This window comes from Capsicum annuum, chromosome 10, assembly GCF_002878395.1.
Source record: "Capsicum annuum cultivar UCD-10X-F1 chromosome 10, UCD10Xv1.1, whole genome shotgun sequence".
NCBI classification, from domain to species: Eukaryota; Viridiplantae; Streptophyta; class Magnoliopsida; order Solanales; family Solanaceae; genus Capsicum; species Capsicum annuum.
Window position 1 is genome coordinate 6,490,070 of NC_061120.1, and position 16,047 is coordinate 6,506,116.

Consider the following 16,047-nt stretch of genomic DNA (forward strand, 5'->3'; position numbering starts at 1 on the left):
TAGATTTTAAAAAGAAGTAAATTTTAACATCTTCAGTAAAATCTACGTACATACTATTCTCCCTGTGTCATACTTCTGCCCTAAAGAGAAGAAAATTTTAAACCCTTGGTCCCAAATATTAATTACATACCCTTGATTGTCAACTACAAATTGTGAAAAATAAAATTCAATTAGAAAAATGAAAATTAGTTTGAACCAAACTATTAGGGCTTGTTTGATTAGGGAACAAGTTATTTAAGAATTGTTATCTCACCTCCAATATGAAATAAAATAATACTATAATCTTGACATGACTAACTGAAGGATAAGATATCTCACGATTTTACTAAAATCAAATATATGCTAAACTCATCCTAAAATTAATTTTGAGATTAGTTTTCCCTTATAGTGTGATAGCAGCCTCGGACAAAAAAATACAAATCTGGGTACAATAGATTTGTCGCACTATAAGGACAATTTTAGTGTATCAAACTGTATTTTTAATTAACTATTCCTTATCCCCTGCCAACCAACCCTCTACAAGAAGACATGTACAGGGACTCGTTTGACCATGGATTTCTCAAGTAGTTTTTGGAAAAAAAAAAAAATTGGTAAATAGTATTTGGTCATACAATTTATCATTATTTGGCAAATACTTTTAGCAAATAATTCAAATTCTTAAATACTAGAAAATATTATTGAAGCCAAATTTCAATTTATGTGAACTTTAAAAGTAAAATATATTTTCCAAATATTATGGCTAAACACATAATGAAATTTAACCTAAATCTTTACCAAAAAGCAACTTGCCAAAAATATTTGAAAATATATGTCCAAACTTTAGCTAAATCATTTGTTACTGTCTGAACAATAAATTTGGACATTTTGCACCCAAGAATGTGGTCTAGTGGTTCTATAAAGTTGAACTGATCACCACGAGGTCTCGGGTTCAATTATCAACAAAGACAAACACTAGTTGATTTCTTTCCATTTATTCTATCTTTGGCAGCCATAGTTACTTTGTATGTGTTACTAGTCAAAGGTGGCATGTATCCCGTAAAATTAGTTGATGTGCGTGCAAGCTGGTCCTCATCACGGTGCCATGGATATCAAAGAAAAAAAAGAAGCAAATATGGACGAGGTAGCAAGTATTGGTGGACAGAGTTACCTTATATCTGTGCTAGTCGAAGGTGACAGGTATTTCGTGAAATGAGTTGACATGCGTGCAAGCTAGTTCGGAAACTATGATTATCAAAGAAAAAAAGAAGAAAATATGAACGAGGTGAAATTAATTGAGGTGCACACAAGCTGACTCAGACATCGTGGTTATAACAGCAACAACAACAACAACAACAACAACAACAACATACCGGCGTATTCCCACATAATAGAGTCTGGGGGGAGGGTAGAGTGTACGCAGACCATATAACTACCTCAAATGAAGTAGAGAGAGTTTTTCGATAAACCCCGACTTAGGATCGATAGCAAAATATCAAACATAAATGCATATAAACTAGACCTCCGACTTAGGACCGATAACAGTATATCAAACAGAAATCATAAATATATATAAACTAGTACAGTCTGTAAAATAATACTACAGCCACAAGATAATACTAAAAACTATCTATCTTAAATCATAACCATCACTCAACACCACAAACAAAAAACTTCAGACCCAAATTAAGAACACCCCCTTATTATTACCGATATACTCTCACTTCCTAATCCGCGTTCTCCACACGATGATGTCAAGGCACATCATGGTTATCAAAGGGGGGAAAAAAGAGCAAATATGAACATTTTGTTATTTCCCATATGATTTAAGAACAGAAACTTAGGGCAATAATTTCCAGGTAGTCAAAAACTTTAAAAAAACTCCAAAATAATACCCCCAAAATTCGCAGATAAAACAATCTTCACTCCCACGAATTCTTTCTCTTTCACTTTCTCCTCTTTCCATCTCGCCGGGCGATCTCTCTGAATTTCTCTGTCGAAGGTATGATTTTCTCAGATTTTGTTGCCGGAACTTCGCCGAATATGTATAAATATGTATAATTTTTTGTGTATATGTACTCTGATAATATGTGTGTGGTAAGTTAAAGGTGTAATTATTGTAGTTTTAGATCAATTTTTTGAAATGAGGTGTAATTAATTGTGTTTAAGGTTAAATTTATGTGTTTTTCCTTTTTTTTGGTGACATATTGCAGTTCTTTTTAAGAAACTTGAAACTAAATTTATGTGTTTTTCCTGTTAATTAGTGATTTTTTGCAGTTTTTAGGAACTTGAAACTAATTGTGTTTTTCCGGTTAACTTGTGATTTTTGTGTGTGTATGAATTTTGCAGATATGTGTTTTATGGTAGGTATACAGTGATATTAGTTGTTATTGTAGATCAATTTTTTGAAATGAGGTGTAGTTGATTGTGTTTAAGGTATGATTTTCCCCCTTTTTGTTGCTGGAATTTCGCCGGAATTTTTGTGTATATGAATAATAATAATGTGTGTGGTAGGTTAAAGGTAATATTAGTTGTAGTTTTAGATCAACAACAACAACAATAAACCCAGTGTATTCCCACATAGTGGGGTCTGTGGAGGGTAAAATGTACGCAGTCCATACCATTACCTCCACTACCTTCGAAGAAGTAGAAAGTAGAAAGGCTATTTCCGATAGTTGTAGTTTTAGATCAATATTTTGAAATGAGGTGTAATTAATTGTGTTTAAGGTTAAATTCATGTTTTTTTCTTTTTTTTGTGACATTGCAGTTTTTTTTTTTCTTAGAGAAGTGAAACTAAATTTATGTGTTTTTCCTGTTAATTAGTGATTTTTTTTTTTACAGTTTTTAGGAACTTGAGACTAATAGTGTTTTTCAGGTTAACTTGTGATTTTTGTGTGTATATGAATTTTGCAGATATGTGTTTTTTATGGTAGGTGTACAGTAATATTAGTTGTAATTTTAGATCAATTTTTTGAAATGAGGTGTAGTTGATTGTGTATAAGGTATGATTTTCCCCGTTTTTTGTTGCCGAAATTTTTGTGTATATGAATAATAATAGTATGTGTGTGGTAGGTTAAAGGTGATATTAGTTGTTGTTTTAGATCAATATTTTGAAATGAGGTGTAATTAATTGTGTTTAAGGTTAAATTCATGTGTTTTTCCTGTTTTTTTGTGACATATTGCTGTTCTTTTTTAGAAACGTGAAACTAAATTTATGCGTTTTTCCAGTTAATTAGTGATTTTTTTTGCAATTTCTTAGAAACTTGAAACTAAATAAAAGTATGCTCTTTCCATTTTTGTGTTTTTCCAGTTAATTCATGATTTTGGTGGTAGGTATGCAGTGATATTAGTTGTAGTTTTAGATCAATTTTCTGAAATGAGGTGTAGTTGATTGTGTTTAAGGTATGATTTTTGTGTATATGAACTCTGATAATATGTGTGGTAGGTATACAGGGATGTTGGTTGTAGTTTTAGATCAATTTTCTGAAATAAGGTGTAGTTGATTGTGTATGAGGTTGAATTTATGTGGTTTTCCTGATAATTAGTGATTTTTTTATTTTTTTTTGCATTTTTTTAGAAACTTGGAACTAAATAAAAGTATGCTCTTTCCATTTTTGTGTATATGAACTCTGCTAATATATGTGTGGTAGGTTAAAAGGTGATATTAATTGTAGTTTTAGATCAATTTCCTGAAATGAGGTGTAGTTGATTGTGTATGAGGTTGAATTTATGTGGTTTTCCTGTTAATTAGTGACTTTTTTTGCAGTTTTTTAAGAACTTACTCAAGGTTGAATTTGTGTTTTTCCTGGTAATTAGTGACTTGAAACTGAATAAAAATGTGCTCCTTCCATTTTTGTGTATATGAATGCTGATAATATGTGTGTGGTAGGTTAAAGGTGATATTAGTTGTAGTTTTAGATCAATTTTCTGAAATGAGGCGTAGTTGATTGTGTATAAGGTATGATTTTCTCTGTTTTTGTTGTGGAATTTCGCCGGAATATGTATAATTTTTGTGTATATGAACTTTGATAATATGTGCGTGATAGGTTAAAGGTGATATTAGTTGTAGTTTTAGATCAATTTTCTGAAATGAGGTGTAGTTGATTGTGTATAAGGTATGAATTTCTCTATTTTTATTGCCAGAACTTCACCGTAATATGCATAATTTTTGTGTATATGAACTCTGATAATATGTGGTGATATTAATTTTCTGAATGAGGTGTAGTTGATTGTGTATGAAGTATGATTTTCTCTGTTTTTGTTGCTGGAATTTCGTCGAAATTTTTGTATATATGAATAATAATAATGTGTGTGTGGTAGTTTAAAGGTGATATTAATTGTAGTTTTAGATCATTTTTTTTTTTAAATGTGGTGTAGTTGATTGTGTTTAAGGTTAAATTCATGTGTTTCTCTGTTACTTAGTGACTTTCTTGAATTTTTTAGAAACTTGAAACTAAATAGAAGTATGCTTTTTCCATGTTTGTGTGTTTTCAGGTTAATTAGTGATTTTTTTGCAGTTTTTTATAAACTTGAAACTGAATAGAAGTATGCTCTTTCCATTTTTGTGTTTTTCCAGTTAATTAGTAATTTTTGTGTGTGTATGAATTTCACAGATATGTGTTTTTTGTGGTAGGTATACAGTGATATTAGTTTTGGTTTTGGATCAATTTTCTGAGGCATACTTGATTGTGTTTAAGATTAAATTCATGTATTTTTCCTGTTAATTAGTGACTTGAAACTAAATAAAATATGGTCTTACCATTTTTGTTATGAACTCTGATAATATGTGTGTGGAAGGTTAAAGGTGATATTAATTGTAGTTTTAGATCAATTTTTTGAGATGAGGTGTAGTTGATTGTGTGTGAGGTTGAATTCATGTGTTTTTCCTTTTAATTACTGACTTGAAGCTAAATAAATAAGGGAAAAGGCTTAAATATGACATCAAACTATTTGAAATGGTTTATCTATGCCATCCGTTATAAGTTTGGCTCATTTATGCGACCACCTTTAAAAGTTTGGCTCATTTATGTGATTACCATTATAGAAAGGTTCATCCGTGCCATTATTTTGTAACGGTAGTTTTGCAAAATAATTTTTACCACATGATTTCTTATTAGAAGTCCATGTCACTAAATAAATCAACCAATATTACTTAAAATCAAGATAAAAAATTGGACCCATTAAAATAAAATCATTTGGGAAGTAATATTGGTTGATTTAGATTTGGTGACATGGTTAGAAGATCAATTTTAGTTGTAGGTGTGGATCAATTTTTTGAAATGAGGTGCAGTTGATTGTGTATAAGGTTAAATTCATGTGTTTTTCTTGTTAAATAGTGATTTTTTGCAGTTTTTTAGATACTTGAAACTAAATAGAAGTATGCTCTTTCCATTTTTGTATTTTTTTGGTTAATTCGTGATTTTTGTGTGTGTATGAATTTCGCAGGTATGTGTTTTTTGTGGTAGGTATTCAGTGATATTAGTTGTAGTTGTAGTTTTGGATCAATTTTCTGAAATGAGGTGTAGTTGATTATGTATGAGGTTGAATTTGTGTTTTTCCTGTTAATTAGTGATTTTTTGCAGTTTCTTAGAACCTTGAAACTAAATAAAAAGTATGCTGTTTCCATTTTTATGTTTTTTCCTGTTAGTTCGTGATTTTTGTGTGTATGAATTTTGCTGATATGTGTTTTTTGTGGTAGGTATACAGTGATTTTAGTTGTAGTTTTAGATCAATATTCTGAAATGAGGTGTGGTTGATTGTTAATTAGTGAATTTGTGCTCCGCAGATATGTGTTCTTGTGTGTGTATGAACTCTGCAGATATGTGTTTTTCCTGTTTATTTGTGATTTTTGTGTGTGCATGAGCTCCGCAGATGTGTGTATTTGTGTAGGTGAGATCAATCTTCTGAAATAAGGTGTAATTGATTGTGTTAAGGTTTAACGACCATATTGGTTGTAGTTTTAGACATGATATGGCACAGCGATAGCTTAACAAGGGTATGACCCTAGTAGAAAGATGTGGAGGACGCGTATTAGAATAAAATGTTAGTAGAGGGAGTCTGTCTGTCCTAGTAGGTAGGAGTGCTTTGTGTTCTTGTAGTAGTTGTAGTGCTAAGCTTGTAGTTTCTTGTTCTTGAAGCTTTGGTGAAACCTGTTATTTTTGGTAGATCGATTGTACTATTATTTTGTAGTAGTCTTGTTTCTATCCTATCTGTTGTTTTGTTATTATCTATTGTTTCTTGTACTTCTAATCCAATTTATTAGTATTAGAACTCGCCATGTGTAAAACAAATACCCAATGAAATTATTCATGTTCAAGCTATTCAAGCTAATGGAGGTATAGATAAATTATTCCGCAGAGTTCAAGGGTATTTTTGGATAAGTAAATGGTGACAACTATATATATAATGAGATTGACCACAATTTTAGAAGTATATAGACTTTCTTCTTTTGATGAAAAATGAATAGTTTCTTTTAGTATGAGATCACTTCCCACCTAAATATTATCTCATCATTGAAAACGCCTATAGATAAAAGTTGGTTGTCAACCGCTAGACTCATTCTCCGACCGTTTATGCCTGCCAGATAAGCATAAGTTGGTTGTCCACAGCCTCTTTTCACATGCTTTGTCAATATTCAACACACATCAACTATAAGTCATCTAACAATTGTTTTATGCTAATCAACCTTCAATTATTTTTCTTCAATCAATTTAAAAAATTTAGTCACCATTATCATTTTTTCTCTCTCAACATGGTATGTAGTACTTTCCTTATTATTTGTTATATAGATTTTTCACTTTCTTATTTTCTATGTTCAAAATTGCTTTCCTTTTCTTTATTTGAGCCAACGGTCTATCGGAAGCAACATCTTTACCTCCACAAAACAAAAATAAAATATAATTTGCATACACACCATCCTTTCCAAAGGGGGGAGCCTTGGAGTTACGGTAAAGTTTTGCTGCCAAGGTTCAAGCCGTGGAAACAACATCTGACAGAAATGCAAGGTAAGGCTTCGTAGAATAGATTCTTATGTCTGCGCATAAGAAATTTTGACCCCTAATCCCAAGTGTTAATTACGCAATCTTGACGGTCAACTACAGATCGTGAAAATACAAATCCGATTGAAAAGTTTAAAAATGATTTGAACCAAACTATTAACGGAATACATAAATAAATCATTTGCATAATTTTAAATAGCAAATATGGACATTTTCCATGTTGTATTTCATATGACTTGAGAGCAGAAACATAGGGCGATAATATCCAGGAGGTGGTCAAATAGGACAAGGAAAAGAAAGGAAACTCAAATCTCCCACTAATACCTCAAAATGTGCTTATAAAACGATCTTCTCACACACACACACATACTCTCTCTCCCCCTCCTCTCCTCTTTCCTCCGGGCGATCTCTCTATATTCCATTGCCAAAGGTATGATTTTCTCCGCTTTTGTTCCCTTCGCAATCCTCGCCGGAACTTCATTTTTTTTCCCCATGTCTATAATTATGTATGGTTCTTGGGTGTGTGTGAACTCCAATGATATGTGTTTTTATGGTAGGTTAACGGCCACATTAATTGTTGTCTTAGATCATTTTTTTTAAATGATGTGTTGTTGATTGTGTATAAGTTTGAATTTCATGTGTTTTTCCTGTTAAATAGTGATTTTTGTGCTTGCAGATATGTGTTTTTGTATTTGTATGAACTCCACAGATATGTGTTTTTCCTGTTTGTTTGTGATTTTGTGTGCTTTATGAACCTCTCAGGTATGTGTTTTGGTGGTAGGTTTAACGGCCATATTAAATTTTGTCTAAGATCAATTTTCTGAAATGAGGTGTAGTTGATTGTGCGTAAGGTTGAATTTGTGTTTTTCCTGTTAATTTGTGATTTTTGTGTGTGTATGAACTCCACAGATGTGTTTTGTGGTAGGTTTTATTGGCTATTTTAATTATAATCTTAAGATCAATCTTCTGGAATGAGGTGTAGTTGATTGTGTGTAAGGTCATGTGTTTTCCTGTTTATTTGTGATTTTTTTGCAGTTTTGCAACTTGAAATTAAATTAAAATATGCTCTTTCCGTTTCCGATACGTTTGATCAGCGAATGGCAATATTGTTTTTTTCTTTTCATTGAGTTTTTTTGCATCAGCTTACACATTGATCTGCTTGGGATATTCTTCCTCTTATTCCTCAAGTTCCTAAACTTATTGAATTTCCTTTTTTTCTTTTGAGTTTCAATTGTTTGATAATTTGCTGAGGGTTTATTTTTGTCGGTGTAAAGAGATAGGGTAGTTAAAGCTAATTAGTGCTCAGTGTCTATAGTTACTAGTAAGTATTATTGGGAATCTGAAAAATAATGTAAATGACCTGCTATAGGATAAACTACATTGATAGTGTAAATATTTTTTAATTTTTGTTTCTGAAGGTGTTGTCCAGCCACACGCACCTCCAGTATTCTTTTGTGTGCCTGCAACCTCTTGCCAACACATGTATTGGGTAAGTCTGCCCACCAAATCTTAGTTAGATGGGAAGAAATCACGTAGTGGTGTAAATAATTTTAACAGTGTCAGTGTCTATAATTTTGATCCATTTATAACTATGGATTACTAGTGATAAGTGGATTGTTAGATGAAAATTCAATCTTCTATGGATGTGCTTTTTTTGGAAAATGGAATATTGGGTAGATAAACCTCATATGTCAAAACTAATTTGCTTTTAATTGAGCTTCAAGATCTATTTTGGGAATTTTGTTTAATATTAAATAGTCTCTCTTTGGATAGTCAAATTTAAGTTACAGAGCTAATTTTATGTCGTTTTCTGCAACACGGAGTTGTAACGGTCGGTTTTTGTCTGTTCAGTAGGTGGCAATGGTAATAGAAAGCGGGATCCATTAAGCACCACGTGGATATAAGATCATCACTTTTATTTGCATTATAAGTCCAGCTTGTGCCTGATTTGTACTTGAAGGGTCTTCTGAGAAATAGAGGACCCTTCAGACAGGAATTTTTGGGTTAGCTTCAAGCTGTTAGCTACAAGACAAGTTCATTTGCATAGGTGGTTCGGGTAAAGGTGGTCGGTTTGATAAACATGCCAGCTGTACAAAAGCTTTATAATGCCTGTAAAGCATCACTTTCTACTAATGGACCCATATCAGAAGATGCTCTTGAGAAAGTCCGTTCCCTCTTAGGTAGGTATCATAACAACTTTTCAATCTCCTTTTTAATTTTACTTGATTATTGGCCACATGTATAGATTTCAATAAAACACGTTATTAGTTGATTCATTAGTTTTTTGTTCTGTTTACTCTATTTATTTCTCCATGCTGGTGAAGGCGGTTTCAGGGTTTTGTAGTACAACTTTTGATTTGGAAATGTGTTGCGTTGACATCAAGACAGTGTATAAAAGTAGAAAAGCTGAGCACTTTTTGGATCTTGGTTGTTCCTTATCTTTTGTTTAGAAGTTGGAGAACAGTTATGCATATCATTCTGTATTAAAGTAGAATCTCTTGCTTCTGCACTAAGTGGATTGCGTGAACATAACTTACGCTATTTTGAGATTAGGTACTATAAATTTGATTATAAAAAGGAAGAGACTTGACACTATAATTTCCTGTCAGTCTTGTTCAAGTTGATAAATGCAGATTTGTCGGTAGTATCACATTAATAGTATGAGGTCTTAACTACTGTCTGCAGCCTGGGGTAAATGGTGAAATGTATCATCAGCTAAAAGGACAAATACTTTCCTGTTTTGCTCACTGCTCAGGGCGTAATACACTTGTAAAAAATTAGTTTCCTCTTAACAAAATCTGCCTAAAAAATGAAAAGATTATGCTGGTTGTACCATGCAAACTGAAGATGAGTGCAGCCTTGCATGTGTAGCAAACGAGTCGGATATGTTGTATCATCTGCATTATTAATGGGCTTATCTGTATGTGTTTCATGTCCAGCAAACTAACATTATTTTTTTGGATCAAATCAGTATTCAGACTAGTTTTTGTACTTGAGCTTTCTGCTACCAGCATATAGCATGTTCATGGAAATATCTTTCATGATCACTTATAGCCTTCCAGTTTTAAACCTTAAGCATTGCATTTAATTTAGCCCATGATTACTTCAGTGTCATTCCTACTTTCTAGTTGTTGATTAGGAAAGTTTGGAGACTTTATGGAAGTTTGATTCTTTTACAAATTAATTAGGAAACCGTGGAGATTAAATGAAGGTTTTATTCTTTTACGAATTTGCACGGGCATCTTCAAGTGTTTCTTTTTTTCTGTTTTTTCTGTGGAGATCTGTGTCTGAAATGGGAAATTACTTGGGTTGAAAAGGATTTTGGTGTGGACTGGGTGGGTGATGCTTTAGAGTAAAGAAAGTAAGGGCTATTTTGGCGCCGAAATATGTCAAACTATGAGAGTAGGTCCTTCTGAAATTCATTCTCTAAGTTTATAATTATTCTGGAATGGAGTTGGGGCTTATAAATATTATTGAACCAAGTAGGTCGTTAAACACTGAATTGCAGTCAATTTTTTAAAGAGAGAATAATTAATTAAAATAGGTGAAGGTTTCTCCCTCTGAACTCATTAGGCATCAGATATAGGGATAATGTTGCATCTCTACGAGGCTTCCTAGTCTCTACAGTTTTCTGCAAATCACTTTCTCAGTTCCAGTTAGCTGTTTGGATTCAAATGGACCTCAAGCTGTTTGGAGACAGGAATGTGCTTTCCACCATGACTCCATTTGGATCCTTAGAGCACCGAGGAAGGTGTGTTTCTTTGTTTGTTTGGCGGCAAGAGATGCAATTTTAACAACGGAAAATCTGAGGAAGAGGAGTATCACTTATGTTAGTTGGTCCCTTATGTGTAAGAGTGCAGGTGAAAATGTAGATTATCTCCTATTGCACTACAAGGTGGCTAGTCCGTTATAGAAGGTGACCTCAAGTTTTTTGGGGATGCAATGGGTGTTGCAGACACAGTGAAGGAGGCGATTCAAAGTTGGACTCATAGGAGGGAAGAGAATCTCAAGGGCATGGAGAGTTGCCCAGTTAGCAATCACGTGGTTCATTTGGAAAGAGCATAATAGGAAGACATTTGAAGGGATGGAATAAGATTTTGTAAAAATGCAAAGTGTTGTTTTGTTTCTAGATTCTTTTTTGGTGTGCTTACGAGGTCCAATTGGGTCTCTTTTGTTGAGAACTGTTAGAGTGGGTAAGAGTCCCACACTGGTGGTTTGTTTATATAGACTTGGGCTATCCCCCCTCATGAGCTAGCTTTTGGGGTTGAATTAGGCCCAGTTACAAGAACCATATTTTGACGTTGGTTTCTTCTGGTAGATGGCTTGTTTATGGAGTTTCCTGCAATTGGTAATACCATTATCTTAAGTTATCAAAAAATCTTTCCTCGTTGCGAAGATCCTCGACAAACAATGGAAATATCTCGGACTTGTAAACTTGAATTGTGTAAAAATAGTCAACTCTGAGAGAACTAAAATTTGTCTCCTCTAAAAGTAATTTGATGTGAAAGGAACTGGAATTCCAAACCTAAAGAGACTCCTTGAAATGGTTTTGAACACCACAAAATCTAACGAACTTGTACCCCTAGTGTTTTTTAGCTTCATGACAGAATAGAACAATTCTGTAGGCAGCGACTGCAACAGCCACCCTAATGCATAGCTCCATGTTCATTGTGATACAATGAGTGACAGCAAGCTGTCAATGTAGGTTCCATTGAAAAGCAATCTGTCATGTCCAGATCCTATAATTGAATCATAGTTTCTGTTTATTTTTGATAAGATTATGACACTAAACGTAATCAAAGGATATAAATTTAAATATGCTCTTAAATAACATATTTTTTTTACTAACATAAGAAGTGAAGACTTACTAGATTGTAAGGCAAGAGAAGACAACACAAATAACAAGACATAAATTGGCTGCATAATTGATTATTGTAAAAAACTCTTGAGGATTGATAAAGATGATGATTGGCAAACCATTAGTGGAGAATGATTATATTTATACGTGTGTGAATCCTTGCTATGTGTTGGAGTGACTAGTATCATATTGTTTATTAGATATCCTGCCTAGCAACAATGTCTAGTGGAAAACATCCTTTTAAGCTTTCTGCGATGGGAACAGTCTCTTACTGCAAAGAACCAACCAACAGAATGTTATAGCACACATGAGTTAGGAAAATCAAGACATAATTGTTTAGTGACTGAAGCGCAAATGTTATAGCATACTCTACTTCAAAAGTATGTAGAGTGTGCACTCCTTGCAGATTAAATTGGTGATTCATTTCATAGAGTCCAGCTGTCCTGTTTAATCGCTCCTTTGTGCAACAGAGGAAAACTAATTATGATGTGTGGGATAGACTCAGAGTCACATCACCAGTTTCAATCCTACCACAAACAAAAACCTGGTATCTAAATGGAAAAGGGTAGAGGGGCAGGACCATTATCCACCGAGTATTGAGCAGTGTGCCAATGGCCATTGGGAATTTCTTGGTTATAAAAAATAAAGAAAAGAAAAACAATTTTGGAACTTAAATTAGTCTATAAATGTATTCCATTCTTAATTATCATGAAGTTACTAGTTTAGCAAGCTTGACGTTCATGCCATGCAGCTCCTATTTCTTGGAAGGTATAGGAGTTAATTTGCTTTTCCTATGGTTGTGATTGGGTTCGGTAGGGGTTTAGATTGGTGCTAAGCAGGTAGAGATGAAAGGATAAGGTTGGTACTATTTAATCTAACAATAGGTATTAAGGATTTACCTTGTTCGTTACAGGGGTGAAGTGCAGAGGAGCAGGTTCGTGGACTGAATGAGGAATAGAAGTCTATGGAAATAAGTGAAATCTCAGTTCTCCATGTGAGATGCTACTTGGAGGGTGATGGACTCCCTGAAGGAACAATGAATTTTGCTGGACTTATTAGTTATGTAAGGAAAATAGGATAGTCGGAACGCAAGGTTAGGAAATAAAGGGATTGGGGTTCATGATTCTGTATAAAACATTTCCTTTCGGTTAGGGTGCTAAATTTGGAAAGTGCGTGCACTCTTTCTCCCATCTACAACCTGAACCAATTGAGCCAAGTCAATTTGGTATTCAAGTTGTTGGAGTTGTTTGAGTTTGGTTTTTGAAATAGGGCCAAAGTTGATTGATTTTAACTTGTAGCCTTTGTTATGAAGAACCCGTTCTTCCTGAAAGTCTGAAGGGTTTTCATGTTTGTCATTCTTTTGTTAGATGGTGCATAAACAATAACAACATACCCAGTACATTCCCACCAAGTGGGGTCTGGTTTTGTTAGATTGTGCATAAAATCGCAAATTCACAGATTTAAATAAATTTTTTGGGGATCTTCTTCTTTAGTTTCTAAGTTCTCATGTATATAAATACTATGTATTGTAACCATGATGTGGAGTGTCAGTTATTTATTGAATCCTTTGCCTGATACCCCAGACTTTTATTGTTCTACTCTCGAAATTCTCATGCAATTGGTGTGTCGGCTGTTCATTTTGTTTCAGAAAAAATCAAGCCGTCTGATGTAGGTCTTGAGCAGGAGGCACAACTTGTCAGGAGTTGGAAAGGCACTATGCCTGAGCGTAACGGGGGTTTACGACCAATCCTGCCAATCAAATACCTGCACTTGCATGAATGTGAAAGCTTCACTGTAAGTGTTGCAGAACTGTCAGCTTTTTTATTTTTTTCCATTAAAAATAATGATGTTCCTCTATAAGGAGAGATATGAAAATTGTATAATTGAACTCCGTTAGCCTGTTGAATGTTCTTGCAGATGGGAATATTCTGCATGCCACCTTCTTCAATCATTCCTTTACATAACCATCCTGGGATGACAGTTTTAAGTAAGCTTATATATGGTTCCTTACATGTGAAAGCCTATGATTGGATCGATAGTCCAGGGCCTTCAGGTCCACCCGAAGGTGTGTATTATTAAAGCTTATATATGGTTCCTTACATGTGAAAGCCTATGATTGGATCGATAGTCCAGGGCCTTCAGGTCCACCCGAAGGTGTGTATTATTTGAAGTGGATGTTTTTGTAAAAGATGTCTAGTATCCTCTCAATTGACATATAATATGTTCTTTCTTGAAACTTCATTTTATTACAGAACCTGGGGTTGTCTCATGTCATGTTTTGATCTCCAATTAATTCGAGGCGACATCAGTGCTTGATTTTTTCTATGGAATTTTATTTTAGTTAGAAGGCATTTCCTCTATCTCTTGGATTTGATGTTATTTGATTGATGTTTCCTCTGTTATTTTATTTCAGTGTGATTAAGATTACTCAAAAATATGCACTCGTTTTTTTTGCTGGTTTTGTTTTGGCTTTCCGATGCTTTATGTTAAGAATTTGATAACTAAAGGTTTTGCTGACTGAAACTAGGTTTCAGGATTTGTAATGGTACCTTGGTAAGTTGAGTTGATGTTGTAGTCGAGAGTTTAATCCACATCCTGTGTAGAATACGTATACCATTTCAGAAATGATCACTGTTAAGTTCAGTAGACTAGCAAGGTGCAAGAGTTCAGTTCGCATGTTCTTGCAGAAATCTTTCAGTACTTCTGCACAAAGGTTGCATTTCATGTAAACTAAATTGCTAATAGAAAGATCATTAACTGGACTAATGATGACCATTAATATCTTGTCCTGCACAGAGAGACAATATAACCGTGTTCAGTTTATACTGGAATCTAGATCTTTCGAATTATGATTTTGTTACCAGGTAGACGCTGACAATTTTTCTGATTGGGGTCAATGTTTGTCGTGAAATGATTTTACTGCTAAATTTTGATTTTCCAGTTGAACTGGCATTTACTATGTTCATTACCTGTTAAATGTTTTCAGGTGCAAGACCAGCTAAACTTTTTAAAGATTGTGAGATGACAGCTCCATGTGGGACAACTACTCTGTATCCGACCACTGGAGGCAATATTCATTGCTTCAAAGCTGTAACCCCTTGTGCTATTTTCGATATCCTTTCTCCACCCTACTCTTCTGATGATGGTCGTCACTGCACTTATTTCCGAAGGTCTCCTCGAGTGGATCTACCAGGTAATACTCTGGTGCCGCCTTTTATATGTATATGAACATTCAACTGTATACGAAGGGGAGCCTTGGAGTAACTGGTAAAGTTGTTGTCATATGGTTTCAAGCCTTGGAAACAACCTTGCCTCTAGCAGAAATGCAAGGCCCTTCCCCGGACCCTGCGCATAGCAGGAGCTTTAATGCACCGGGCTGCCCTTTTTTTTTGATGAACATTCAACTGTGCTACAAATCTTACTTTAAATACTTTACATCGTTAAGGTGAGCTCGAGGTGGATGGTGAGATGTTCACAGAGGTGACTTGGTTGGAAGAGTTTCAACCTCCAGATGACTTTGTCATCCATCGAGGTCAATACAAAGGTCGTACCATCAAACCTTAGAGGATGGTTCATTTTTGGTTCTATCGATCTACTTTTGAAATGCAGTGATTAGTTGATTTGGGCATTATTGAGGTGAATTTGTTATGTCTTAGACAATGTGGGAAATAATGACTGGTGTTTTATATAGAATAGGTCATTTTCTGATGTACATATCAATATTAATTTAGATCTCACCTTAAATTAGTGCTTTTAAACTTGATAGTCACTATATGAATGAACACATTAGGCATCTGGTCAAAAGTTACAGGGAAGGCTGATGATGTTCTTATATCAGTGGTTTCGAGCAAATTGTCTGAAATTTATTCTTATTTTTGGTTTCCCACCGGTGTTCGGAAAGTGTTCTTTTTAGAAACGGCCTCTCTACCCACAAAGGTAGTTGAGGTAAGGTTTGCGTACATTTTCCAAACTCATAAGTTAACTCTAATATTGTTACTTGCCACTTGCTACTCACGACTCTAAATCATGATTGCAACAATCAATATGGGTTGTGATGGAACGATTGGAATACTTTAATGCTCAGTATAACCAGATATGTTGGATTTAAGCTTCTAAGAATTGAAAAAAATCTTGTTGGCCACCTTTAAAAAATGAAAAAAATCTTGCTGGCCGCTTCTAAAATTTAAAAATATAACTTGCCACATGTAAATCCGA

At 34.2% G+C, this 16,047-nt stretch overlaps 1 protein-coding gene across 4 annotated transcripts; it reads left to right on the top strand.

Annotated features, from left to right (window-relative positions):
* Positions 1–1,783: 1,783 nt before the first annotated feature.
* Positions 1,784–15,684, top strand: LOC107845365 (plant cysteine oxidase 4). Of its 4 annotated transcripts, none has more exons than XM_047398450.1 (7): positions 1,784–1,978; positions 8,826–9,154; positions 13,481–13,626; positions 13,750–13,834; positions 13,924–13,986; positions 14,819–15,025; positions 15,278–15,684. In XM_047398450.1, the coding sequence occupies exons 2-7, from the start codon at positions 9,055–9,057 to the stop codon at positions 15,394–15,396; spliced, it is 720 nt and encodes a 239-aa protein (XP_047254406.1). In that variant the 5' UTR covers positions 1,784–1,978; positions 8,826–9,054; the 3' UTR covers positions 15,397–15,684. The 4 variants fall into 4 exon arrangements, with proteins under 4 accessions (XP_047254406.1, XP_047254404.1, XP_047254403.1 ...); XM_047398448.1 differs by lacking the exon at positions 13,924–13,986 and adding an exon at positions 8,393–8,463 and having other exon boundaries at positions 1,787–1,978; positions 13,750–13,897; XM_047398447.1 differs by lacking the exon at positions 13,924–13,986 and having other exon boundaries at positions 1,787–1,978; positions 13,750–13,897.
* Positions 15,685–16,047: the final 363 nt, after the last annotated feature.